Source organism: Diceros bicornis, chromosome 7 (genome assembly GCF_020826845.1).
Source record: "Diceros bicornis minor isolate mBicDic1 chromosome 7, mDicBic1.mat.cur, whole genome shotgun sequence".
In the NCBI taxonomy this organism is placed as follows: Eukaryota; Metazoa; Chordata; class Mammalia; order Perissodactyla; family Rhinocerotidae; genus Diceros; species Diceros bicornis.
This window is the reverse complement of record NC_080746.1, coordinates 18,295,504-18,323,129: the sequence shown is the minus strand read 5'-3', so window position 1 is coordinate 18,323,129 and position 27,626 is coordinate 18,295,504. Positions and strand designations below refer to the sequence as shown.

The window sequence follows — 27,626 nt, the reverse complement described above, 5'->3', positions numbered from 1 at the left end:
AGAGGCGAAGCGGCAGCGGCCCCTGTCAGGGGGGTAGCAGGTCTGGAGCGGCTGGTACTGCCCTTCCCCTGACCCTAGCGCTATCCGCAGTGGAGCCGGAGCGCAGGTGCGCACCACCACCGCCCTCACCATGGTAAGTTCCGAGCCGGGTCCAACTCCCGGGGTCTGGCCTTGCTCGCTCGCTCTCCCTGCCGGACGGCTTGGTGCTGGGGCCACAGGAGCCCCGCCCCGAGGGCCTGCAGCCGGGCGCTTCCCTCAGGGCTGGGGGAGCGGCGTGGCCTTGCCCACCCTGTGCCGGGCCTCCCGGGAGATCCGATGGACCCGGCTCCAGTCCCTGTGTCGTCGCGCGCACACCCCCCTCCCGCCCCCGCCCAAACAGCTGGGACCCTCCGGGCCCTGGAACGGGCTTGGGGTTTTTGCGCTGCGAGAACCTCGTAGTGGTGTCGCTTGGACCCCATGCTGCGGCCTTCGGCGCTAATGTCCCGCCCGTTCCATGGGCGCCTGGGCTTAGCAGGCTGGGCCTCTCTCGGGGATTAGCTTCCTTCTGTAATCAGCTCTCCTCCCATCCCCGGTGTTCCGTAGGACATTGATACTCGAACTCCAAATCCATTGGTGTTCAGGACTTTTTCTTTTGTTTGTGAAAGGGGGAAATAGATGAAAGGAGGCATAAAACAGGAAGGAGTACCTTCTAACACTAATCTGTAGGACCCAACTGTCCCTGAAACCTTGCACTGCTTCTCCAGAATTTAGGTGTGTCCTTTTGTCAGTGGATTAAGTATACCCTGTGTATAGAGCACTGGGCAAATGTGAGCGAGTTAGAGAAAACACAGGCTGTCCTCAAGGAACTTACTGTTCCGGTAAAGTAAAATGTGTATGTGGCGTATCGTGATCAGATGTCTCACAGGAGCAGTAGAAACGGGTTATACTCTGGGACCTCTTACTTGGCTTCAAATGCGTTATCTTTGTGTTCTCATCTATTGTAGGGAAAAATTAACGTGGGTGAGGATGGGACAAAACAGTGCTGACTCCACTAAATCTTATTTTATCACTACAATTAGTGGATATTTATGAAGTAGGAGAAAATCTTTGGCTCCAAACGAGCTAGTAATTTATTTTTTAGTGAACTTTATGCCCTTCAGTGTTTTGAAGGATGTTCTTTTCTTTTTTTATTCTCTTTTTGTCAATAGATTAATAATTTGATTTAAAGCATTTTCCTGCACACTTGAGAGATGACAATATAATTTGGTGCCAGTAATGTTAAGTTCTATTGACAACGTTTTTTAGATGAGAACTTAGATGGTGGGGGGGATTCATGCTTGGGCTTAAAACCACTGAAAGGTTTTTTTCAGCTTCAGGCATATAAATTTTGTCAAGCAGGATTACCTCATAAAACTTTTACGTTGGACATAAAATTTCCAAAAACTCCTTTTTTCATTTTCACTAGGAGGCTTAGTATTTGGATAGTGATTTTTAAACTCCTTTTTGGATGTTTTTTACATCTTGGATGTATCTGTAGTGCATTTTAGAGCATGTTATAATTTTAATAGCGAAATTAAAGCCTTATATAAACCAAATATAGATAATCTTTACAAAAACTTTGTATGTTGAAAAGTTCTTGGAACTTAGTATTTTTAATTCATCGATAACTGCGGAATGGTAAAGCCCTAGGTGTTGACTGATAAACATAAAATATAAATTTTGTGTGTTACTCGGACACGTGCATATACATACAGTTGTGTCATATTTAGATATGCATATCTTTTTGAATTATTTAGGACTTGGCATGATCCAGATATCACAGATTTGTGTACTCTAGAGAACAGCTTATCTCAGTACATTCTGCTCTGTTGAATCTTAAGACGTTATTAAGTGTTATTGCTGTGTAATGTTTTTGGGCCCTATTCCTTTAGGAAGAGATCCCTGGACAGTAGAAACGTCCAAATAGGGTGACATTTGGTAAGATTTCTTGCATCTAAAAGTTGTATCAAAACTCCTGAAAGTTGATTTTTCCTTCACATTTTAGTATAAAATTTTCAAACATCTAGAAAAGTTGAAAGAATTTTACAGTGAACACCAATATAACCACCAGCTAGATTCTGTAATTAACATTTCACTATACTTGTTTTTCTCACACATCTAATCATCCATCCATTCTTCTATCCATCCTTTTTTTTAATGCATTTCAGAGTTAAGTTTCAGCTATCAGTACATAAATATTGATTTTTGAAAAATTTCCTTTACCTTTAGTTACTGAAATTCGTGCAAAATGTCCTACCTTGTGAAGTCCTAGTAGAGAAATAAATGAACAAATGCAAAAAGAAATGGCTTATGATGACTTTGTTATAAAATGAAGTACAAAAAAAGGCATCTTTTTTCTAGTTTTCTGCAAATTAATGAGAACATATTCTTATTTTCCTAATTTGTCAGATATCGTTAGAATCAGTTCTTTTTCTTAGTAAACTTACATTCGAATAAACTTGATATTTAGTCTCATGGTAGCACCAATCTGTAAAATCTTTGCTTATCTACAGAGTGCTGTTCTTATTTACTACTATAGGCAATGAGTAAACTTACTGTAGTGGTCAGATTAAATATAAATGATCCCAGTAAGTTCAGTTTCCAAAAGTCATTAGTTATTAGAAAGCTAGATTTGGGTTTGTATGGCAGATCTACACATGACGGGAGAAACTGAAATTCTACACAGTCATAACAGTTCCCAATTAGGGGATTATTATTGCTTGTTTTTTCCCTTTTTCATGTACAATACAGCAGCTGCACAGCTATTGTATTTTTTATTTATCTTTTTGATTGTTGTTTGAAAGGACAGCAAAGAATGAAAATGATTTTTTTGAGTTTTCCTTGATGGCCGTCTATTTATTCTCTGAGTAGGAAGTACACTGCAGAAAGTGAGAACTATGTCCATTTATTTTTATTCACTACAAGCTTGTGTTTTAGAACAGAAACTTGTGATAAGCTTAAAACTCTCACTGAGTAACTTTTCAAGTTTTAGGTTTTGTCTGTGGTCTAGATTTTATTGTAATCTTCCCTCTGATTTTATCTGTAATTAGTTCATGCAAACAGGAAAGATAAAATTGTCTCCTATGACAGTTGTAGAAACTAGCGTTAATATGATCATGAATTTTATATATTTATATAATCATTACAGTGAGTTACAAAGGAGAAAGTGACTGGTTAATTCGGGAAGTAAAGAATTCTGAAGCATTAGGGGTTCAAGAAAGTCGTTGACTTTTTTCTTTAGGGAATTGTGCGTGTTTATTCTGAATTACTACTCGTTATTCTTGGACCTCTATCACTAGTGGGCATGAAGGGATGATGTGGCAGCTATGTCACATGTGTATAGCCATATGTTGCTTAACGATGGGGATATGTTCTGAGAAGTGTGTCATTACACGATTTCGTCCTTGTGCAAACATCATAAAGTGTACTTACACAAACCTAGATGGTATTGCCTACTACATACATAGGCTATATGGTACTAATCTTATGGGACCACCGTTGTACATGCAGTCTGTCATTGACTGAAACATCCTTATGAGGGACATGACTGTGCTGTACACACACATGATTTGTTTTGGTTAGGCAGTTTGCCTTCTAGCAGCTTAATATTAACATAAAATGTGGTCCAAAGCAGTTACCACTGGAGCAGTGAGTGTGAAATGGAGGTATTGTACATTTTCTTTTGCTGTAAAGTCTTCAGGTGCTTAGAGTTACAGAATCTTAAAGATGTGAAGGCACTTTAGATTTCATATAAACTAACCTGTATTTTAGGGATAATTATTATTATTATTATTTTTTTTTTTTTGTGAGGAGATCAGCCCTGCGCTAACATCTGCCAATCCTCCTCCTTTTTTGCTGAGGAGGACTGGCCCTGGACTAACATCCGTGCCCATCTTCCTCTACTTTATATGGGATGCCGCCACAGCATGGCTTGTCAAGCAGTGCGTCGGTGCATGCCTGGGATCAGAACCGGCAAACCCTGGGCCACTGCAGTGGAGCGTGCACATTCAACCGCTTGCGCCACTGGGCTGGCCCCCTGTTATAGGGATATTTCAAGAAGCAACTAAGTGACTTATCCAAGGTCATATAATTAGTGGCAGAGGCAGAACAGAAACCTAATTCTCCAGGTTTCTTAAGCAACTTTCTGATCCATGTAGTTAAATCTGGGTAGGAGAGAGTTGTTACTTAATCCAAAAACAAATAATAATATACTCAAGCCATTGTAAGTATTATTAAGAGAAGAGTTATTTGGGGGCTGGCCCGGAGGCGCAAGCGGTTAAGTGCGTGCACTCCGCTGCAGAGGCCTGGGGTTCGCCAGTTCGGATCCCGGGCGCGCACAGCTGCACCGCTTGTCAAGCCATGCTGTGGCGGCGTCCCATATAAAGTGGAGGAAGATGGGCGTGGATGTTAGCCCAGGTCCAGTCTTCCTCAGCAAAGAAAGAGGAGGATTGGCAGATCTTAGCTCAGGGCTGGTCTTCCTCACACACACACCCACAAAAAAAGAGAAGAGTTGTTTGAAAAAACTCAACTTAATGGGGAATTTTATTTTATTTTTTCAAACAGTCCTGAAGAGATGATCTAACTTCTGGGCCCTTGGTTTTTACGTCTATAAAACAATCCAGGGCTCTTGAAAGTTCCTTTTAGGTCTAAATGTTCTTTTCCAAAAATGTAAAAAATAAATGAATAAAACAACTTTATAGAGAGTCATACTTATTCATTCTTTCCCAAAGAAAATCAGATCAAATTACAGTAGGAAAAATACTTACCTTTTAGTGTGTACTATATTTTAATAATTGTTAAATATCGGTAAACATTGATGGGAAGAGAAGCTTTAGTATTTCAAGGCATTTAAGAAGATGAATGTTAATTTAGGATAGCTTAAATTTATCTTGTTTAGAGGTGACCGTACCTTCCAGCCATGTTAATAACTGTTATTAACATGAATAATATAGTGAAGAGAAACCTGTGTCAGCTTCGTGGACCCTGTGATTATGGTGTCTTGGGTGTTTCGAGGTTTAGAGCCATACTTAGCGTGGGGCACTTTGGTCCTACTTCAGGAGTGTTATTTTGCTTGTATCTGGATAATGGAATGACTCAAAGAGAGTCCCAGAGTTTTCCTGTTTGGGACCTACTATTTTACCCTACTGTTTCTTTGTCTTTACATACTCAAATCCCCTGATTCCCCTCAAAGCATAATTTAAGTGCTGTTTCTTCCATCAAGTCATCCCTGATCTTACCAGCTAGAAGGAACTTCTTCTTCCTCTGAATTCCATGGCACATTAAACACATTCTGCCTAGTATTACAGTTGTTTATGTTTGTGTCTTATTTTTTTTTTTGAGGTATACTTGACATATAACATTGTATTAGTTTCAAGTGTACAACATAATGATTCAATATTTGTATGCATTGCAAAATGATCTCCACGACAAGTAAAATTAACACCTGTCACCATACATAGTTACAAGAAAATTTTTTTTTTTTTTTGTGAGCAAGATCAGCCCTGAGCTAACATCCTTGTTAATCCTCCTCCTTTTGCTGAGGAAGACCGGCTCTGAGCTAACATCTATTGCCATTCCTCCTTCTTTTTTTCCCCCAAAGCTCCAGGAGATAGTTGTATGTCATAGTTGCACATCCTTCTAGTTGCTGTATGTGGGAGGCAGCCTCAGCATGGCCGGAGAAGCGGTGCGTCGGTGTGCGCCCGGGATCTGAACCCCGGCCACCAGTAGCGTAGCGCGCGCACTTAATTGCTAAGCCACGGGGCCGGCCCCAAGAAAATTTTTTTAAGGTTCTACTAGGCTTCTTGAGGGAAGAGTACCAACCTGTTTCCTCTTCGTGTTCCCAGAGAGCATCAAGTGTGTAAAAGTAGGTGTTCAATAAATAATTATTTAGTTAATTCTTAAAATAGTATTGTTAAAATGGAGATTGCCAATACCTATAACTAACCTTTGATCGTGTCCAATCAAGAAAACAAAGTGGATGAATTGCCCCTCCCCATGGCATACATCTTTCTGGTTATAGTTTGCCTTTTGTTCTTTTTTTCCCTTTCACGTTGCCCTTGATGTTAATTTTTACCTCAATTCTATCTGTATGATATGGAGGTGTTTTTAATTCCAGCTGCCTAAGAACTACCCTGAAACCTACAAACGGTGTTCGTAACAGGCTTATTATTATTAGATATATTAGATATGGGCTTTGTATTAAATCAGCATATTTATAGAGGTCTGAAAGTTTGGTCTGAGTAGTCCTTTCTCTAGGTAGACATTTGATTCTATTTGTTTAAATTGTGCTATACTTAGTATCTTAACTTGGACTTATTTTATTTCTTCAAAACATCATAAAATTCTAAGGTAGAGAACCATAGTTTCCTAGGACTGAGGTTCTCAGCCTTTTTTTTGGTGGGAAGGGGCTCTACAAAGATTACATTTACAATATGCTCCCATTTATTGGTAATATTTCTCACTACATAAAGTGATTCTCTATGGGCCATTTGAGAATTACTGCTCTAGAGGATCTATGAATTCCCTGAAATTATATGTAAAATTTTGTAGGGAGAGAGTCTATGTCTATTATTTGAATATCGAAATATTGACAAACCCATAAAGGTAAAAATCCATTGCCTGAAGATGACACAATTTTTTAAATGAGACTCATTTCTTGGCAAGTTTATTAATAATAATGGTGCTGTTTTACGTTGTGAATATATGTGGTGTAAGTTGTATAGATGATTTCACTATACTCATTTGGCCCTCATAATGGCTTGTGAGGTAGTCAGATGATGCTCCTTTTTATAGGAGAAGAAACTGAGGCTAAGAGAGGTGAACTACTTAAGGTCAGATAGATAGTAAATCGAACAAAAAAATTAGAACCCAGATCTTCTCACTCCCAGTCATTTAGTTTTTCTGGTATATCAACTTGGTTTTTTGCAAATTTAGAACACTATTTCTAATTCACTTAGTGTTTGGGAAGAGGAGGAGCCAGTGTGAGGTGATCCCAAATATAAGGAAATTCCCCATTTTCCTGATGAGACTGTTAAGAAGAAAAGTTTTTTGCCAATTGAAATATATAAACTTTAGGAGTGTAGCACAAATAGTCAAATGTGTTAGTAAAATATTTAATAATTTACTTATACATATGTTTTATTTATTTATTTATTTATTTATTTTGTGAGGAGGATCAGCCCTGAGCCAACATCCATGCCAATCCTTCTCTTTTTGCTGAGGAAGACTGGCCCTGGGCTAACATCCGTGCCCATCTTCCTGCACTTTATGTGGGACGCCGCCACAGCATGGCCTGACAAGCGTTGTGTCGGTGCGTGCCCGGGATCCGAACCCTGGGCCGCCAGCAGCGGAGCGCGCGCACTTAACCGCTACACCACAGGGCCGGCCCCCTACATATGTTTTAAATTATATAAATAAGATTTTTAATTGAGAAATAATTGCTTTTTTCCATTCTTATATTCATGAGACAGTTTATCCAAATTCTTCACAAGCATCATCAGCACCACTAGATCCACTTTTTTTTTTTAATAATTTTTATTTATTTATTTTTTTTCCCCCAAAGCCCCAGTAGATAGTTGTATGTCATAACTGCACATCCTTCTAGTTGCTACATGTGGGACGCGGCCTCAGCATGGCCGGAGAAGTGGTGCGTTGATGCACGCCCGGGATCCAAACCCGGGCCGCCAGCAGCGGAGTGCGCACACTTAACCGCTAAGCCACAGGGCTGGCCCTAGATCCACTTTTTGAATTACCAGTTTTCTAGAACTTTTATATAAGTTTTTTGCTATTTAGCACTTTTTGAATCCATGTGGTACTTTTGGAAATTTTACCTCAAGTCATAAAAACCCATTTGTATAACATTAGGACAGTTGATTTTAATAATTTTCTTTATTTATTTTTCCCCCAAAGCCCCAGCAGATAGTTGTATATCATAGCTGTACATCCTTCTAGTTGCTTTATGTGGGACGCGGCCTTAGCGTGGCTGGACAAGCGGTGCGTCGGTGCGAGCCCGGGATCCGAACCCGGGCCACCAGCAGCGGAGCGCGCGCACTTAACCGCTAAGCCAGAGGGCCAGCCCAGGACAGTTGATTTTAAAAGATATATTTATAACTGACATCCGACACGTGAAACTAAGTTCTGATCCTCAGGATAATTAATAAAGCAGATGACCTTTTATTAATACATGCAAAACTAGCATGGTTTGAGGTTGAGGATAGTGTCTACCCCAAACAACTCATTTAGATGTTCAACATAAAGTTATTGAGAGAGCACCTTTAGTATGAGAGACTGTAGAAGGATTTGAATTTACACAACTCTTTTTTAAGGTAAGTATTCCTTATTTTCAAAATATTTTTAATTGATATCACATTTAGAAATTACAAATGATTCCTTAATATCAACTACTTCATTAACTGTTCAAAATTTCCCAGTTGTCTTATAATTTTTCTTTTTTTTTTTACAGTTTGAATTAGGATTCAAATAAGATTTATACATTGTGATTGGTTGACATGTCTCTTAAGTCTCTTGTTAATCTATGAGTTTGCCCTCCATTCCTTTTTTTTTAATTGAGGTATAATTCACATATCATAAAATTTAGCCTTTTAACGTATACAATTCAGTGATTTTTTTAGTATATTCACAAAGTTGTGCAACCATAACCACTAAGCTTAGGACATTTTCATAACCCCAAAAGGAAACCTGTACTCATTAGCAGTCACTCCTCCTTTCCCCTCTCCCAGTCCCTGGCAACAACTATTCTACTTTCTGTCTCTGTGGATTTGCCTACTCTAGATAATTCACGTAAATGGAATTATGTAAGATGTGGCCTTTTTCATCTGATTTCTTTCACTTAGCATAATATTTTCAAAGTTCATCCATGTGTAGCATGTTCTTCATTCCTTTTATGGCTGAATTCCATATATACAAAGTGGATATACCACTTTGTTTATCTGTTCATCAGTTGATGGACATGTGGGTTTTCACTTTTTAGCTATTATGAATAATTACTGCTATGAATATTCATTTTTTTAAAATAATTTTTATTTATTTATTTTTTCCCCCAAAGCCCCAGTAGATAGTTGTATGTCATAGTTGCACATCCTTCTAATTGCTGTATGTGGGACGTGGCCTCAGCATGGCCGGAGAAGCGGTGCCTCGGTGCGCGCCTGGGATCCGAACCCGGGCCACCAGCAGCGGAGCGTGCACACTTTAACCACTAAGCCACCGGGCCGGCCCTGAATATTCATTTTTAAGTTTTTATGTGGCACAGCTCTTTTCTGAGGGATAATTTGGGGGCAAAAATCTTACCTCATTTGGACATATGTGGCGTATAAACCCTTAGGGAACCAGTACAGAGACTTACCTCCTTGTCATTGGTAAGCTGAAGCAGCAGCTACATTTTTATTTCTTCTTTTTTTGCCAGAAATATGTGTATGGTTGAAACAGGAACCTCCTATGATAAAAATTAATGTGAAATCAAATTTCTTGAGTACATTTGGTTTTAGTCTTCTCAACAAATACTCTTGCCTGGTGATAATTTTAGGTCAATTTCTTCTCCTTAGGGATTAAGGTATTATCATTATTTGTGTACCAAAAATTATAGGATACCTTGCCCTTATTTGAAAAAATCTTTTCTTTATCTCACACTATTAGAGTTAAAGACATGGAATCACCACTTTGTACACTTTAAATATCTTACAATTTTATTTAAAAACATAAAATGCTGTAGCCAATAATAAAAAAAAATAAAGTTAAAGACATGGAGTGGAGGATTTCTTTTGAGAAATATGGGTCATAACCATTTTGCATTTTTATTCTTTTTCTGGTATCCTTTACTACCCTCAGTATATCTTCTTGCCTCATACCTGGGTAATAGTACAAACCTCCCTAGTAGTCCATGATAGTGAAAGATACATTTCTAAGTACAAAACTATTTATTTTTAAAAATTATAAATATTTGGGAAAAAGTGACTTTTTAGACTTTTAAGCTAACTTATTTGCCACTCTTAATCAACTGGTAATTTTTATGCTCTGTACCTCTCTGTATGTCTAAAATATTTTCTAATCTTTTTTTTTTTTTTTTTTTTTTGTGAGGAGATCAGCCCTGAGCTAACATCCGCCAATCCTCCTCCTTTTTTTTTGCTGAGGAAGATGGCCCTGGGCTAACATCCGTGCCTATCTTCCTCCACTTTATATGGGACGCCGCCACAGCATGGCTTACCAAGCAGTGCGTCGGTGCGCGCCCGGGATCCGAACCAGCGAACCGCGGGCCGCCGCAGCGGAGCGCGCGCACCCAACCGCTTGCGCCACCGGGCCGGCCCCTCTAATCTTTTTAAAAGGAACTAATTTACAAAACAAGATTCTTCCTAAGAGTATTTATTTATCATATAGAACTACTTTGTTTTTAAACTTTTTAATTCTATGCAACATAGAAGTAACTTTAGGCTGGGATTATTAAGATAAGTTTCAGTGTAGAGTTGATAGAATCAGAAACATAAACAAAATTGTATTACTTCCTTAAATGTGCTTCTTTCTAAACTTGCAGTTGTTATTTAGGAAATAGCCATTGATAGCTTGAGATTTCACGTGAGAAAATCTGTCCCACGTTCACTGGAAGTAAATCAGTCAGTAAAAATCTGTTTGGTAAAAGGAAATTATTTGTGCAAGATACAGTTCAAACACTTTTCCAATATAAATTGTTTATACTTAGCTGCTTGGAAATAAGCAGGATTGTAATGATCTCCCAAATAACCTAATGACATATCTTGATGGCTGAGGACATTGTGTTCTCCTATAATTATTATAAAACTGTATTGATGTATGGAAACCATAAGAATGTTTATTTGAATTGGCTACCTTGCTTTTTCTTCAAGTTGCTCCCCTGGAGAGGACAGGTTTCTGTAAAGCTGAGAAGCCTGACCAGTAGGATGTTGATTTCAGAGGTTGTATCCTAACATTGAGGCTTCCAAAATATGTAAATAGTCTTTTTGTTACTTGTGCTTGTGAACGCTTGGGTTCCTGCACCAAGAGATTCCTGCACCAAGAGACTAACGTCGTACTTAGCTTTCTTACTCTCCTGCCAGTGGTATTTGAGATCTCCTCTTCTTTCTTTGGTGCTTTATTTGTTTAATGAAATGTCAGACTCTGAAAAAAGGTTGTTGGTCTTGATCGTTGCCCAGTGTCAAAACTTGTGTGAAACGTTGCCATTTAGTTTTTCATTTTACAGATAGTTTGCATGTCTGGAGGTAAGATAGTATATGGGATGGGAAGGTTAATCAAAGAGCAGAAGATAAATTTAGAGTCACTAGATTGGTTCCATGTTCTAGGCAAAAATGAAAGGAAAGGTCAGGGGCTTCTTATAAACCTTAATCTGCCTGATCAGACCTCTGTTTTGGCTTGGAAATTTCTGTTCTTAGAAAAAGTTTAAACTCTTCTTTATAGATCTGCCAAAGCAGAAGGCGATCCAGTTTTGAGTCACAGGGACATTAATAATATATGTGTAGACTTGGAAAAAATTATTTCTTTACTAAGTTTTTCTTTAAGTATATTATTAAAAAATAGGAATAATAGCTTCATTTTCCTCTACTTTAGTTTTCTTATGAACTACTTATGAACATACTATAATTAAAATAGCAATGAAGTAGAGTTTGAAAGTCAACATTCTAGTAGTAGTCATGTCACTAAATAACTGAGTGTGCCATTCTGTGGAAGATCTGAGGATGCTGAGAAAACAGATGTGAAGAAAGAATTAATTAGTACTTATTTATACATGTGTTCCTGGCAGGTGCTGTTGGCAGCAGCAGTCTGCACAAAAGCAGGAAAGGCTATTGTTTCTCGACAGTTCGTGGAGATGACCCGAACTCGGATTGAGGGCTTGTTAGCAGCTTTTCCAAAGCTTATGAACACTGGAAAACAACATACCTTTGTTGAAACAGAGAGTGTAAGATATGTCTACCAACCTATGGAGAAACTGTACATGGTATTGATCACTACCAAAAACAGCAACATCTTAGAAGATCTGGAGACCCTAAGGCTCTTCTCAAGAGTGGTAAGAATCCTTCTATAATAGCAGGTTACAGTTTTTTGTTTTAAGTTTTCTGTGTGAAACTGTTTTTTCCCCCAAATCAGCTGATGCTTATCAGTTTGCATCCTTCATGCCCCTCACTCCCACCCCAGCAGCTTATTACTGTAGCTCCTTATTCATTCAGCAAACATTTACTGGCTGTTCTCCTAGGCTGTAAGTATCACAAAAGAGGATATGAGAACTGCCCTTCTTTTTCCTAGTTCTTAAGCAGTTACTCTAATCTGCTTTGTGTTTCTGACACTAGTTTGGCCATATTTTTAGATGTTTTTTAGATAAGACTTATTGATACAGCCACAAGCACACAAAGACTTTATGCCAAAGTCTTGCTTAAAATAAAGAGTAGAGGAGCTAAGAAAGGGGTTCAGGTTCATTGAAATTTGTGTACTTTAAAGGATAAGACTTGGAAAATGTAACTGCTGATAAATTCTAAATCTTTCTTTTCCTTTGCTGTCCATGATTAGATCCCTGAATATTGCCGGGCCTTAGAAGAGAATGAAATATCTGAGCACTGTTTTGATTTGATTTTTGCTTTTGATGAAATTGTTGCTCTGGGATACCGGGAAAATGTTAATCTGGCACAGATCAGAACTTTCACAGAAATGGATTCTCACGAGGAGAAGGTGTTCAGAGCAGTCAGAGAGGTAAATAGGCTCTTCTCTGGGACTGCTGGTTTGTATGTCTTTCTTTTAGGCTTCACTATCTGATTTTCCTGTTTTTATTTGCTAGTATAGACTCTGCTTAAACCTGCATCAATGTATGTCTCTTCGTAGACTCAAGAACGTGAAGCCAAGGCTGAGATGCGGCGTAAAGCAAAAGAATTACAACAGGCCCGAAGAGATGCAGAGAGACAGGGCAAAAAAGCACCAGGATTTGGGGGATTTGGGAGCTCCGCAGTTTCTGGAGGCAGCACGGCTGCCATGATCACAGAGACCATCATTGAAACTGATAAACCAAAAGTGGCACCTGCGCCAGCCAGGTAGAATCCAGTATATCACTAGCAGCCCTAGTATGGCAGATGAAGGCTGTATGTGTGTATCTCGGAGTGATATCTGATTTCTAGGCAAGCTGTAAATAATGAGTGACTTGATGAAGTAAGCTGTAATATTAAATTTGGCCACATAATATGGGGATAAAGGAGAAATCTTAATATGGTGTTTTTCCTTTTATGTAAAAGAGTTCTTTTACAAATTATACTGTGACCTCAATTTCCTATGCGAGTTGCCTTATTTTGGGAGAAGAGGGGATATTTAATGCAGATTTTTAACCTTGGTGTTCATGAATGGATTTCAGAGAAAATCTGTGAACTACCTGAAATTATATGCAAAAGTTTGCACAGGTATATTTATCTGGATGGAAAATACATCAGATCATGCATGCTTATAAAAGTATATACCTTTGGTCTTTGGGTACTTGAAGCTTGCATGTTAATAGTGACTCAGCTACCAATTTGAGCAGAAAATAGTCTAGTTGTCCACTAAACACTAGGAAGCTTGGGTTTTTCTCTTGAGGTCTTCACATTCCTCTTTTTTTTCTTCTCATTCCTCTTAAAGAACAGCTTCAGGGAAAGCTTCAATAATATGGGGTTATCAAATTTTTTTTAATCATGTGTGTATTTTTTCTTATTTTGTATTCTTCCTCTTAGACCTTCAGGTCCCAGCAAGGCTTTGAAACTTGGAGCCAAAGGAAAGGAGGTAGATAACTTTGTAGACAAATTGAAATCTGAAGGTGAAACTATCATGTCCTCCAATATGGGCAAGCGTACCTCTGAAGCAACCAAAGTACACTCTCCACCCGTTAATATGGAAAGGTAAGTAACATTTCCAGTAAGAACAGACCACATAATGCTTAAAAAATTTTATTTCACTGCACTGTTTATTGTTTTTGTGTCTTAATTTTTCAGATTTAAAAGACTTAGAGTATATTCTAGGTATTAACATGAAGGTTTTTTTTTTTTTCTTTAACCACAATTAGGGGTTCTCAGCTGTCTATTTGCTATGAAGTTTGGAACTTACTTTTTTATCAACCCTGTGCTGGCTAAATTAAACAAAAATAACTTGTCTTCATGCCTAGTGTGTACGTTGTCTCTTAAAATGGACTTGAATTAGAGGATAGAGCTGTGATGACCCCTACACTATATTTTGGCATGTCTTTTTTTAATTAAACTTTAAGGAGGACCAGTCTTTAATACAAAATTTATAAATATCTTTAATAGCAAATTAACATATTGTCTTTTGCCTTTTAAGTATTTGAACCCAGTATAGAGTATTTTGATTTGTCTCTTATCTCAGGACTGTGGTACTGGTTGGTAACATTTTTAAGTGGTAGTTATCAAGTTCACATATTCATGGCTCAGATTTCTTGTCTTAAAGCCCAGACCTTCTAATGTTGCTGATGGTTTTGAGGTCAAGTGAAAGATGAGTCTAGGAGGATACCTCTATCAGGTGTGCATAAAAAAGGAGTATTTTGTATGTCCTCTTCTGTATGAAATGAACAGGGTTATGTCAGGATAAATCTCTTAAATCACTAAAGCTCCTGTGCTGTTCCTAGTGGTTGCTTTGAGTGAGACAAAGGCTTGACACTATTTTAAAAAGATATTGGAGGGCCGGCCCCATGGCTTAGTGGTTAAGTGCGCGCACTCCGCTGCTGGCGGCTCGGGTTCGGATCCTGGGCGCGCACCGACGTACCACTTCTCCGGCCATGCTGAGGCTGCGTCCCACATACAGCAACTAGAAGGATGTGCAACTATGACATACAACTATCTACTGGGACTTGGGGGGGTGGGAAAGGATATTGGAGACCATCACGTATTAAAGAGGGTTTGAGACTCTTTTCTAAATGATGAAATACTTCTTGAGCATGGAGAAAATTCTCGTGAAGGTAAATGAGACCTTCATTGTCTTATGATACACTCCTTTAAAAGGTCTTGAGTCTCATGATTTTGTTTCTGGGAAGACTTAGAGGTTGGAATAGAGAACAAAGTAGGATGCCAGAGTATTCTTTTTAGGCTCTGTAGTTCAGCCAGCTAAAAGTAGTTTTAGTAAAGAATATAGATAGATTGTATTTAATAATTGCCCATAACAACAGTACTTTTTATTTTACTTGCTTTTTTTTGTTAGGTTATACATTCATATAGTTCAAAATTCAAAAGGTCCAGAAGATATTACAGTAAAAAGTCTTCCTTCTACCCAGCCATGCAAGTTTCTCTTCTCAGAGGCAACTGGTATTAACTAGTTTGTGTATCCTTCTGAGGGTGATAGTCTATGTATGGATGAATAAAAACGTATATATATTCTATTTTTCTCCTTTTTACACATAAGTGGTAGCATACTAGACACATTTCCCACTTGCTTTTTTCACTTAATTATTTTGGAGATAAGGATTTCCTTATTTGAAGCTATAGAGACAGACATCTAAATGCAATACCTTACCCTAGACTGGATCTTGTACTGTTTTGAAGGACATTATGAGGTCAACTGACAAAATTGGCATATGGATGGTAGATTAGATAAAAGTATTGTGTCAATGTAAATTTGTGAAGTCAATAATAGTATTGTGGTTATGTAAGAGAATATCCCTGTTCTTACAAAATATACTCTGAGAGTGCTTAGGGATAGAGGGCCATGATCTATATAATCTGCCTCTAAATGGTTCAGGGGTAAAAAAAAAGTCATATATGTATATAGTATTTATAGAGAGAAAGTATGCAAATGATAAAACAAATGGGATAAAATGTTAACAGTAGGTAAAAGGGGTATAAATATATTTCTGGTATAATTTTAATTTTTGAAATTATTTTCAAATAAAAAGCTTTTTCACTTGTTCCCCTTTTTTTCACAACGGCCTAATATTCATTTTGGTGGATATACCTTTATGTATTTAAGCAGTCCCCTATTGACGGACATTTAAGTTGTTTCTAAACTTTTGCTATTACAAACAGTTCTTCAGTGAATAACTTACTACACTGTTTTATACAGGTGAGAATTTATCTGTAGGGTGAGAAATTGCTGGATCAAAGGGTATAATTGCTTTAAATTTCGATACGTGTAGCAGCAGCACCTTAAAATAAGTTGTTGATGGCTAATCACCATTAAACCCTGGAGAAAGGGAATTCTGGTTTCTACCTTTCTGAACAAATTTATTACTTTTTCTCTATAGTGTGCACATGAAGATTGAGGAAAAGATCACACTAACCTGTGGACGAGATGGAGGATTACAGAATATGGAGTTGCATGGCATGATCATGCTTAGGATCTCAGATGATAAATTTGGCCGAATTCGTCTTCATGTGGAAAATGAAGATAAGAAAGGGGTGCAGTTACAGGTGTGTAGAGGCTTTTGATAAGGGAATATTAAGACTTTGTTTACCTAGCACAGTCTTTCTCAACTGGAGTTCCTTATATGAACCACAGAACACAGAAAATTAAGTTATATGACTAGTGCCATTCTAGATGTATAGAGAAGCTAATTTATTGCCTACAGTGGATGCCTTGAGGCAATAAATCTCTTCCCAAGCTGGTTGAGAATGATTAACAGCAGCTGTATTAGAATGGCCTTTTAATATTAGAATTGAATGAAAGGTCATTTTGAAATCTAATAAATGACTTCATATTCACTAACAAAGGTGCAAAGAGATGCTTATCTGTTACTGTTATGCAAAGAGTAAATTCATTCAGGATATTGCACTTAAAATGTGGTTTTAAAAAAAACAAAGTTTTGGGCTGGCCCCGTGGCTTGGTGGTTAAGTGTGCGCGCTCCGCTACTGGTGGCCCGGGTTCGGATCCCGGGCGCACACTGACGCACTGCTTGTCTGGCCATGCTGAGGCGGCATCCCACATACAGCAACTAGAAGAATGTGCAACTATGACATACAACTATCTACTGGGGCTTTGGGGGGAAAAGGAGGAGGATTGGCAATAGATGTTAGCTCAGAGCCGGTCTTCCTCAGCAAAAAGAGGAGGATTAGCATGGATGTTAGCTCAGGGCTGATCTCCCTCACACACACACAAAAAAAACAAAAACAAAGTTTTTAAACTTAATAGGGAGGTATTTTATTAAAACAGGTTATGACACTAAATTTACTCATTCTGGCACTATGTGAACTACTAGTGCTTGTTTTGTTAGCTGAAGGGCAATATCTAATGGTATATTTGAAAAGTGCATAAAATTCTTACAAAATAAATATATATGTTCCACCTACCTGGATGTGTCTGAGACCTTCTATATTATTACATTTGTTCTTCTCACATTTTATTTAGATGGTTGATCTTCTGTCTCTTGTCATGAGAACCAAGTCTTTTCAAGAATGTGTTTTTGTCTACTTTTTTCCTCCCCCTCATAATCAGCACAAAGTTGTCTTTTGGAAGTAGCACTTATATTATTTGACAACAGCTTTGCTAGCTCTTAAAGTATATGTAGGCTGCTATCCAGAAGCTATTTCTTTGTCCCTTTTTTCTCCTAATATGACTTCTTTTAAAAAGATTGGCGCATCTTTTTTTTTTCTTCAGGGAAAGATTCACCCTGAGCTAAGATCTTTTGCCAATCTTCCTCTTTTTTTTCCCCTCCCCAAAACCCCACTGCATAGTTGTAAGTCCTTCTGGTTCTTCTGTGTGAGCTGCCGCCAGAGAATGGCAACTCATAGACGGGTGTTGTGGTTCCGCGACCAAGAAACGAACCCAGGCCACCAAAGTGGTGAGAGCTCTGAACTTTAACCACGAGGCCATCAGGGCTGGCTCAAGGTTGGCCCATCTTAGTTGGCCTCAGTTTGAATAACTGTAGCTCTCTGGGCAAAATTGCAACTAAACTTTCCATAGAGCTTTTCCTTTTCCTGCCTGCTTACTATAAGGCCAGGACTGCTGTCTGACCCAGGCAGCTGATCAACGTCTGACCCTAGTCTTCTACTTGGCAAGCTTGGTCCCACCATGAGGCTGTTCCCTGTGAAGTATTTTTGTAAAGGACCTGGTTAATGGTCTTTAACTTTTTCAATTACAAAATTATTAACTTGTTCAATTACAAACAAAATGGCTTAGAGTTGAAATTACTTTTTTTATTACTATTTTTTCAATGTCTTAAATTTTTTTAAAAGTCTTTGGAGAAGGGAAATCTTTCTTCAAAATCAAAAAGAATTGGAATTTTTTAGGTACTTTATTTTAGATGTTTAGATTATGGGCCATAGGGAATTTATTTCCTGTCTTATCATGTCTGAACCTCAGAAGTTTTCTTTCCATTCTCACTTCAGACCCATCCAAATGTGGATAAAAAACTTTTCACTGCAGAATCTCTTATTGGCTTGAAGAATCCAGAGAAGTCATTTCCAGTCAACAGTGACGTAGGGGTGCTAAAGTGGAGACTACAAACCACAGAGGAATCTTTTATTCCACTGACAAGTAAGTGCTCTGGCGAGTCCCACTAAGCTAGTCTGCACTGAGAACTAGAAATAGCCTTGGCTTTTACATGCTTCTCTTCATTGCCATAGCAAAATTCTTTTCGTGAAAATGACCTTCTTTCCCAAAGTCAGCAGAAGGAGAGAAATAATAAAAATCAGAGCAGAAATAAATGAAATTGAGACCAAAAAAACAGTAGAAAGGATTAATGAAACAAAGAGTTGGTTCTTTGAGAAGATAAACAAAATTGACAAACCCTTAGCTAGGCTTACTAAGAAAAAAAGAGAAAAGGCTCAAGTAAATAAAATTAGAAATGAAAGAGGAGAAATTACAACGGATACCACGGAAATACAGAGGATTATAAGAGAATACTATGAGAAATTATATGCCAACAAATTGGACAATCTAGAAGACATGGATAAATTCTTAGACTCATACAACCTCCCAAAACTGAACCAAGAAGAAATGGAGAATCTGAATAGACCAATCACAAGTAAAGAGATTGAAATAGTGATCAAAAACCTCCCAAAAAATAAAAGTCCAGGACCAGATGGCTTCTCCGGTGAATTTTACCAAACATTCAAAGAAGATTTAATACCCATCCTTCTCAAACTATATTCCAAAAAATAGAGGAAGATGGAACTTCCTAAATCATTCTATGAGGCCAACATCACCCTGATACCAAAGCCAGACAAAGGCAATACAAAGAAAGAAAATTACAGGCCAATATCACTGATGAACATAGGTGCAAAAATCCTCAACAAAATATTGGCAAACCGAATACAGCAATACATTAAAAAGATCATACACCATGATCAAGTGGGATTTATACCAGGGACGCAGGGATGGTTCAACATCCGCAAATCAATCAACGTGATACATCACATCAACAAAACAAAGGATAAAAACCACATGGTCATCTCAGTAGACGCAGAGAAGGCATTTGACAAGATACAACATCCATTTATGATAAAAACTCTCAACAAAATGGGAATAGAAGGAAAGTACCTCAACATAATAAAGGCTATTTATGACAAACCCACAGCCAACATCATACTCAACTGGGAAAAACTGAAAGCCATTCCTCTGAGAACAGGAACGAGACAGGGCTGCCCACTCTCACCACTCCTGTTCCACATAGTACTGGAGGTTTTGGCCAGAGCAATTAGGCAAGAAAAAGGAATAAAAGGAATCCAAATAGGTAACGAAGAAGTGAAACTCTCACTATTTGCAGATGATATGATTTTATATATAGAAAACCCTAAAGAATCCGTTGGAAAACTATTAGAAATAATCAACAACTACAGCAAAGTTGCAGGGTACAAAATCAATCTACAAAAATCAGTTGCATTTCTGTATGCTAATAATGAACTAACAGAAAGAAAATGACCTTCTTTCAAAATGGACTCAGTGCTGCATTTTAATCATTAGCTTTAATTTTTAATAGCTTTAATTTTGAAACTGTTATTTTTAATAGTTTACATTAGGATGTTTAAAGGCTAGGATGTTTAAAGGCTGCGGCTGTCAGCTTTGATTTGCCATCTTAACTTTTCTCCATTCTTTTTCTAATGTTCTAGTATACCTACTTTGCTTTTCTTCTCAGTTAATTGCTGGCCCTCAGAGAGTGGAAGTGGCTGCGATGTCAACATAGAATATGAGCTACAAGAAGATAATTTAGAACTGAATGATGTGGTTATCACCATCCCACTCCCGTAAGTGGTGTCCCCCTTATAATTATTTTTTTCTATATTGAGTTTATAGAACTAGTCTTTTGGAACTTGTTTTGGAGGCAGCACTTAGCTGGCTATTCATTCTAAGATATTTGCTTCTTATAAAGGCTAATTGTGAAAGAAACCAGATACAAAGGCCACATACTATGTCTACTTATATGACATTCTGAAAAGGTAACACTCTTGGAACAGAAATCACGAGGTAGAGAGGAAGGCATTTGACTGCAGCAGGGCACAAGGAAACTTTTGGAGATGGTGGAAATGATCTATGACTTGATTATGATGGTGCTTACAAGATTATATACATTTGTCAAAATGCATTGAGCTGTACCCTTTAAAAGGAGTGGGTTTTCCTGACTTTTAAAACCAAATCAAACAAAGCAAGCTTGTAGTTCTAGGGCTATGTTTTCAGATGTTGGTCCTCAGTTTGTTCATGTAATAATGAAGATTTCCAGAAGGAGCCACTTCTCAGTCAAACTTTCTCTGTTTTGTTTTGCAACTCTTAGAGAAATTGAGTCTGTCAGGCTGAATTTTTCTTTCTTTTTTTGCTTTTTTGGTGAGGAAGAGCAGCCCTAAGCTAACATTTGTTGCCAATCTTTCCTCTCTTTGCTGAGGAAGATTGGCCCTATGCTAACATCTGTGCCCATCTTCCTCTATTTTGTATGTGGGGCGCCGCCAAAGCATGGCCTGATGAGTGGTGTGTAGGTCTGCACCCGGGATCTGAACTGGCGAACCCCAGGCTGCTGAAGTGGTGCGCGCAAAGCTAACCACTACACCATGGGGCTGGCCCCCTGAATTTTTCTTTTTAGCTTACTCTCTAAACTTTCAGCTAAAGACGAGAGTATATTTTCAAGAATGTTTTGATTCTTACTGAAACAAGATATTTACATTAGTTTCAGTAAATCTTCTAATAGCTTTATTGAGGTATAATTGACATGCAATAAACTGCACATTTAAATTGCATCATTTGATAAGTTTTGACATATATACAGCTGTGAAACCATCACCACAATAAAGAATATCAAAATGGCCATCATCCCCAAAAGTTTAGTTCCAGTAAGTTTTTGTTGTGTGCTTAAATGCCTTGCTTTCTAGGATCGTCTGGAAATACTCTCTGCCTTAAGTTTGTCTCCTTACTAGCATTTTTAATGAGTGTGCACTATTATTACTTCACTAATGAATCCCGGCTCCTCTCCTCTACCTCTCAGCCCCCCACCCACCATGGTTAAGCACAGTGCTTAATTATGAATACTCAGTAAGTGTATTCTTAATGTATCTGTACTGTTATATGTCTCGGTTATTATTGCCAAGAAAATGGTACTAATTTCATTTGTAGGTTTGTTCCCTTCTTGATAATTTAGGCCTTTACATGGCCAGGTCTGGTTTTAGTCATTATTGTTTCCATTTTTTAAAATATGCTTTATTACCAATATCCCCTTTAATGAGATAACCATCTTATTCTTCACAGCTTGATTATTCTTTCAGAACAATAGATGGCTGCCTTGAACCATTGTAGGACTTGGGCATTGGTGACAGGTGTGGGTTTTCTTTTGTCAAGATTTATTTTACTAGACTATTTTTAGGATGCCACGAGTTTTAGCCCTCTGCACCTACCCTATAATTGTGGTTATGGTGGTTTCCTGTGTCTTAGTTCAATTTTGCAATAGTCTCCAGTGGAGACCCTTAGACAACATTTTACCGTATTGTCTAAAACTGATCAAATTAGAGGAGATCAGAATCAGAATTGGAACAAGGGCAAAGAGAAGACACATATATACAACTGGGACCATAAAATTGATGGGAAAGAGTTAATAGTGTTATATCACCCTTAAAGTTTTTTTGTCTCCCTTATTTACCCTGCCCCTAATACAAGCATTGAATGTCACTGGTGAATTAAAAGATGGTAAATTTAGAATGTGTAGGAGTAGGTGACACTGCCTGTCAGCCATGCGTGGGAGTGCAAAGTACATCCTAACTAGCCTTGATTCTCTTACAGATTAAGGACGACTATGTATCTCTCTCACCATGTCCCATTTTGCCCAAGGGTAATTGTGCTTTCACTTATCAAATAAAAGTCTACTTACTGCATTGTAAATCACATAAATACACTGGCATCAACTACAGTACGTTTTGAAATCTTCTAAAATCTTTTGAAAACATCCTCGCAAAGGCCCAAATTCAGCTCTATTCTAAATAACCACATAATGATGTTTCAAGTTTGCCCCCACTATTGTCAACCTGTTTTTTCCTCCATTGTCACATATAAAGAGAGCTACGTTATGTTAAAATTTTTTCTAGAAAGGGCAACAAACTATTGGTGCAGGATTTTTGGAAATACATCCCAGTTCACACATTCACCAGTCTCAGTTTTAGCTCCAGATCTAGTCCACAAGTTGGAGCAGTCCATTGGCATATCTGCCAGTTAGCAAGGTGCTAGGACTTTTGTTTGATCCTTGAAATTATTAGGGACCCTAATTTTTTCTAGGACTATATGCAAGTGGACAGAATTTGAGGAGCATAATCAAATTTGGGGCTGGTTTTCCTTGGCAGAGTTCTTGCTCAGGACAGCTAACTTGACACGGATGTTTCTTGTGACAGATCTGGTGTCGGCGCACCGGTGATTGGTGAGATCGATGGCGAGTATCGCCATGACAGTCGACGAAATACCTTGGAGTGGTGCCTGCCAGTGATTGATGCCAAAAATAAGAGTGGCAGCCTTGAGTTCAGCATTGCTGGGCAGCCCAACGATTTCTTCCCTGTTCAAGTCTCCTTCATCTCCAAAAAAAATTACTGTAACATACAGGTACCCCATTTTAATAGAGAGCATATATGGGGAAAGTGGTAGGACAGGTGCCAGAAAGACAGTGTGGCTTCATGATCAGAGCAAAAAATCAGCTTAGTTGCTTATTTTTCTGTAGTCTCATATATTTTAAAGTCCATTTGCCAAAACACCCAACACATGGTTTTGTGATGTCACTTGGTTTGAACCCAAGGAATGAAAGAAAGTTTTTTATTTGGAAGGCAAAGTTACTGGGGAAAAAAAAGTGATTCTAATACAAATGGATACAATTTTTTAATTATTTGTGTCACAGATTCCTTTCATTAATACAGATAATCATGAGCCAGTTCTTTTGTGAACTTTGTCTTTTTGGTAGGCAAAGCAATGGAAATTTGTGAACTTTTCCTTTATATCTTTTTGGGTTTTTTTGGTGAGGAAGATTAGCCCTGAGCTAACATCCATTGCCAGTCCTCCTCTTTCTGCTGAGGAAGATTGGCCCTGGGCTAACATCCATGCCCATCTTTTTCCACTTTATGTGTGGGACGCCTGCCACAGCATGGCTTGATAAGCAGTGCATAGGTCCATGCCCAGGATCTGAACCTGCGAACCCCGGGCCACCAAAGCGGAGCATGCAAACTTAACCACTACACTACGCCCCTGGGCCAGCCCCTAGATCGTTATTTTTAACACATTGTTTCTCCAGTTTTTTTTTTTTTTGAGGAAGATCAGTGCTGAGCTAACATCCATGCCAATCCTCCTCTTTTTGCTGAGGAAGACTGGCCCTAAGCTAACATCTATTGCCGGTCCTCCTCCTTTTTTCCCCAAAACCCCAGTAGATAGTTGTATGTCATAGTTGCACATCCTTCTAGTTGCTGCATGTGGGACGCGGCCTCAGCATGGCCGGACAAGCGGTGCATCGGTGCGTGCTCGGGATCCAAACCCAGGCCGCCAGTATCTGAGCGCGCGCACTTAACCACTAAGCCACGGGGCCAGCCCCTCTCCAGTTTTTGAAATTGCATTGCAAGGACCCAGTTTATATTGTCATCTTCCCCTGTGACTTGTTGATTTGCTGCTTATTCTGGCACTATCTTATCTTCCCATATGGTCTCAGTCTCTCCTGTAAGTGCTTGGCGAGTTATAGTTTCTTCTGTTGGATGATTACAAAGAGCAGTTCTCTCTCTCTTTCTCTGTTTCTCTCTCTCTCTCTCTCCCCCTCCCCCTCCTCTTTCAGTTATTGGCATAACACCATCTGTATTAGGAGCACATGGTTGAACCCAAGACATTAGTTAGAGATGGGTACATTTTCCTGTTTGGGACTGTTTGAAGAATAGGCAGTATAATTGCTCTCTCCAAACCTCATTAGAAAATATGAGTCAGTGGTTCAAGTATTGTGTTGGTGCCGTTGCAGTTACCATTGTTATAGGTAATTCATTAAACTGGACATTTATTATTATTACTAAAAAGAAAAGACAAGATCTCATTAGAAGGACCCAACCAATCTAGAAAATAAGTATGATAGAGCAGCTTAGTGAGACTTTTGAGAGCAAATCAAACAAATAACGTTGAAGAGTTAGAATATTGCATTTTGGGGTCAGCCCCATGGCTTAGCAGTTAAATGTGCGAGCTCCGCTACTGGCGGCACGGGTTCGGATCCCGGGCGCGCACCGATGCACTGCTTGTTGGGCCATGCTGAGGTGGCGTCCCACATACAGCAACGAGGAGGATGTGCAGCTATGACATACAACTATCTACTGGGGCTTCGGGGAGAAAAAGGGAAAAAAAAGGAGGAGGATTGGCAATAGATGTTAGCTCAGGGCCAGTCTTCCTCAGCAAAAAGAGGAAGATTGGCATGGATGTTAGCTCAGGGCTGATCTTCCTTACAAAAAAAAATTAAAAAAAGAATATTGCATTTAGCATCAAATGTTAATTGAGCATCCTAATAGAATCTCTATGAACTTCATAGGTTTTATAGGGCAGGACTTGGGCAGTGGTGACTCATTCTGGACCTTTTACTAAATATTAATACCACTCTAGATCTCATCCCAACAGCTGTCTTTTCTGTCTAGAGAGCAGATGAATCATGTTGGTGGGAAAGAGTGATGCTGTGAGCTGCGGTTGTGAATTGAACTTTTTTAGTATTTCTGAGTTACTTTTTTTTTGTTTGTTTTGTGAGGAAGATCAGCCCTGTGCTAACATCTGCCAATCCTCCTCTTTTTTTGCTGAGGAAGACTGCCCCTGGGCTAACATCCGTGCCCATCTTTCTCCACTTGATATGGGACGCCGCCACAGCATGGCTTGCCAAGTGGTGCATCGGTGCATGCCCGGGATCCGAACCAGTGAACCCCGGGCCGCTGCAGTGGAATGCGCACACTTAACCACTTGCGCCACCGGGCTGGCCCCTCTGAGTTACCTTTAACACTGCTTTTAGGGAATTTGTTCTGTACTGAGAATTTAGTCAGCACCTTGGAGACTCACTCTCCTGCTTTACCTTACTCTTTGTTTGTTTTCCTAGGTTACCAGAGTGACCCAGGTAGATGGAAACAGCCCCGTAAGGTTTTCCACAGAGACCACTTTCCTAGTGGATAAGTATGAAATCCTGTAATACCAAGAAGAGGGAAGCGAAAAGGAAAAATTTCAAATTAATAAAGAAGAAGCCAACAGTGGCTGAAGAGTTTTTTCCAAATCAACAAGCCATTGGAGACCCTTTTTTCTGATACAATGCACGATTCTCTGCGCGCGAGGACCCTCAGCTCACCCTCAGTGTTTCAGTGTCACAGACATTCTTTGGCAAAGAAATGACACAAACATAAAGGGAAAGGCTGCTGATTTCTTTGGCAGATTTTACTGGCCAGCAGGAAAGCAAGCTCTTCAGAGAATGCCCGCAGTTAAACACCTTCTCTGCCTTTGCCTAAGTTGCTCCTTTATTTTAATCTCTAAATATAGTTATATTTCATACTTAATTTGTTTTTAAAAAGTTTTCTCTGCATAAGATTTTAATCTTTCATAACTCCAAACTTCAGTTTTTTTCTGTCTATACATTCAGTCAAGCGGTGGGATCATCTGTGTATAGGCATTGTATTTCTTTGGCACTCCTGGAACAAGTTGATCTAATCCATTCTTGATTTTTGGACTATACAAGTGAACTGCTTAAGGGGTGTGGGGTCAGAGGTTAAAAGATAAGAATGTCTTATGTCCTTTTCCTGTATCCATTCATCCCTCCACTTATTTGCCAAGTTGTTTTCATTTCAGGCCTGTCCCTCCAGTTAAAACAGTACTGTGAATCCCACTTGTGTCATTATTAAAGACAGCTGAGAAACAGCTTTTAAATGGCATAGTCCCCACATCAGAGGAAAATGGTTATGTCCAGTTAGGGATTTCACATCACAGGTAATCATGTCTGCTGCTAGTGCTACCCAAGCTTCCATTTCTCCACATTTTGGTTACTTCAGCTAAAACATTATAACTCATAGTCTTTGTAATCCATTCACATTCCTCAAATTCATCATCTCCCTCTTCCTGGCTGTTCTGTGTCATCAGTCCTTTCCTTTCTAGCAGAGACTAGGTTATGATTTTGGAGGCTTTGGGTTCAGTGAGTCTTTCTGCCAATCTCATTGATCCTAAACTGTCAAGGAAAACTCCACTAGGTTTTTAGCATTTCAAGAGGCAGCTGATTATATTCGTATGTAGGGATTGCTGATACGTACTTCATTTCCTTCTAGCATTTTTTCCTCCAACATTTTTTCACCAGCCTATCTGTCCCTGTCTCTGAAATTCTTCCTTTTCTTCCCCTAAGCCTCTTCTGTTGAGTGTTATCATGTAGTGGTTGTTTCTCAGCCCCATCTCATCCATTACTTTTTCAGTGGGGGGGACTACATCAGCCTTGCCTTGGCTTTTCACCCAGTATTGCACTCTCTAGGGTTGGTGAAATTGCTGCCAGGCTGCAGCCACTGGCAGAGGGAAGAGGCAGATGACTGTAGGTGACCTCCTGCATTTTCAGCTGGTTGGAGAGTACCACTCCCACCCTAAAGAACATCTGGTCTTCCCTGCAAAGAGTGTACTGTATTTGAAGAAAAGCAGTCACACACAAATGGCCGTGGATGGAATTGTTTGCCAAAGAAATTTCCAGCCTTTCCCTTTCCCTTAACTGCATCAGGGAAGAATCCTTATCTCGAGCTTGGTTTCCACATGAGGTTTTTTGAGGAATGGGACTGGGATAAGAAATCTGTCATGTAGTTAAGTAGGCAAGAAATCTTATTAATCCAGTTTTGTTTGAGAGTTGCTTGTCCATATGATTTTTTAAAAGTCAAGTTTAGTTTCACAAAAACTTTTTTTTTCTGAAATTACTTTTGGGGTAATATTTAAAATGAGAGACGTTTTGTAACCCTGTAAAATACGTAGGGAATATAACATTCCAGTGTACACAAAGAAGGCAAATTCTTTAATCAAATAAAGAGTATTATAAAATGAATGTTTATTAGACTCTTGACGGTCTCATACTTTGGTGTCTGCTTGCTGATTCAGGATGATGTAATGGGATCTAAGATTAAAAATTAATGATATGTTTTTTTTAAGAGAAAATAATCTCCATCTGAGAGTATTCATTGCCTTTTCCCCATGTTACAGGTATTGTGCCTCCT

The 27,626-nt window shown here is 38.8% G+C and overlaps 1 protein-coding gene across 1 annotated transcript; it reads left to right on the top strand.

The window, feature by feature from the left end:
* Window positions 1-27,457, top strand: ARCN1 (archain 1). Its single transcript, XM_058545076.1, has 10 exons — window positions 1-133; window positions 11,801-12,064; window positions 12,562-12,741; window positions 12,871-13,076; window positions 13,743-13,907; window positions 16,256-16,421; window positions 18,336-18,483; window positions 20,084-20,192; window positions 22,809-23,013; window positions 25,502-27,457. Exons 1-10 carry the CDS (start codon window positions 131-133, stop codon window positions 25,589-25,591), a joined length of 1,536 nt encoding a protein of 511 aa, XP_058401059.1. The 5' UTR covers window positions 1-130; the 3' UTR covers window positions 25,592-27,457.
* The last annotated feature ends 169 nt before the right edge of the window (window positions 27,458-27,626 follow it).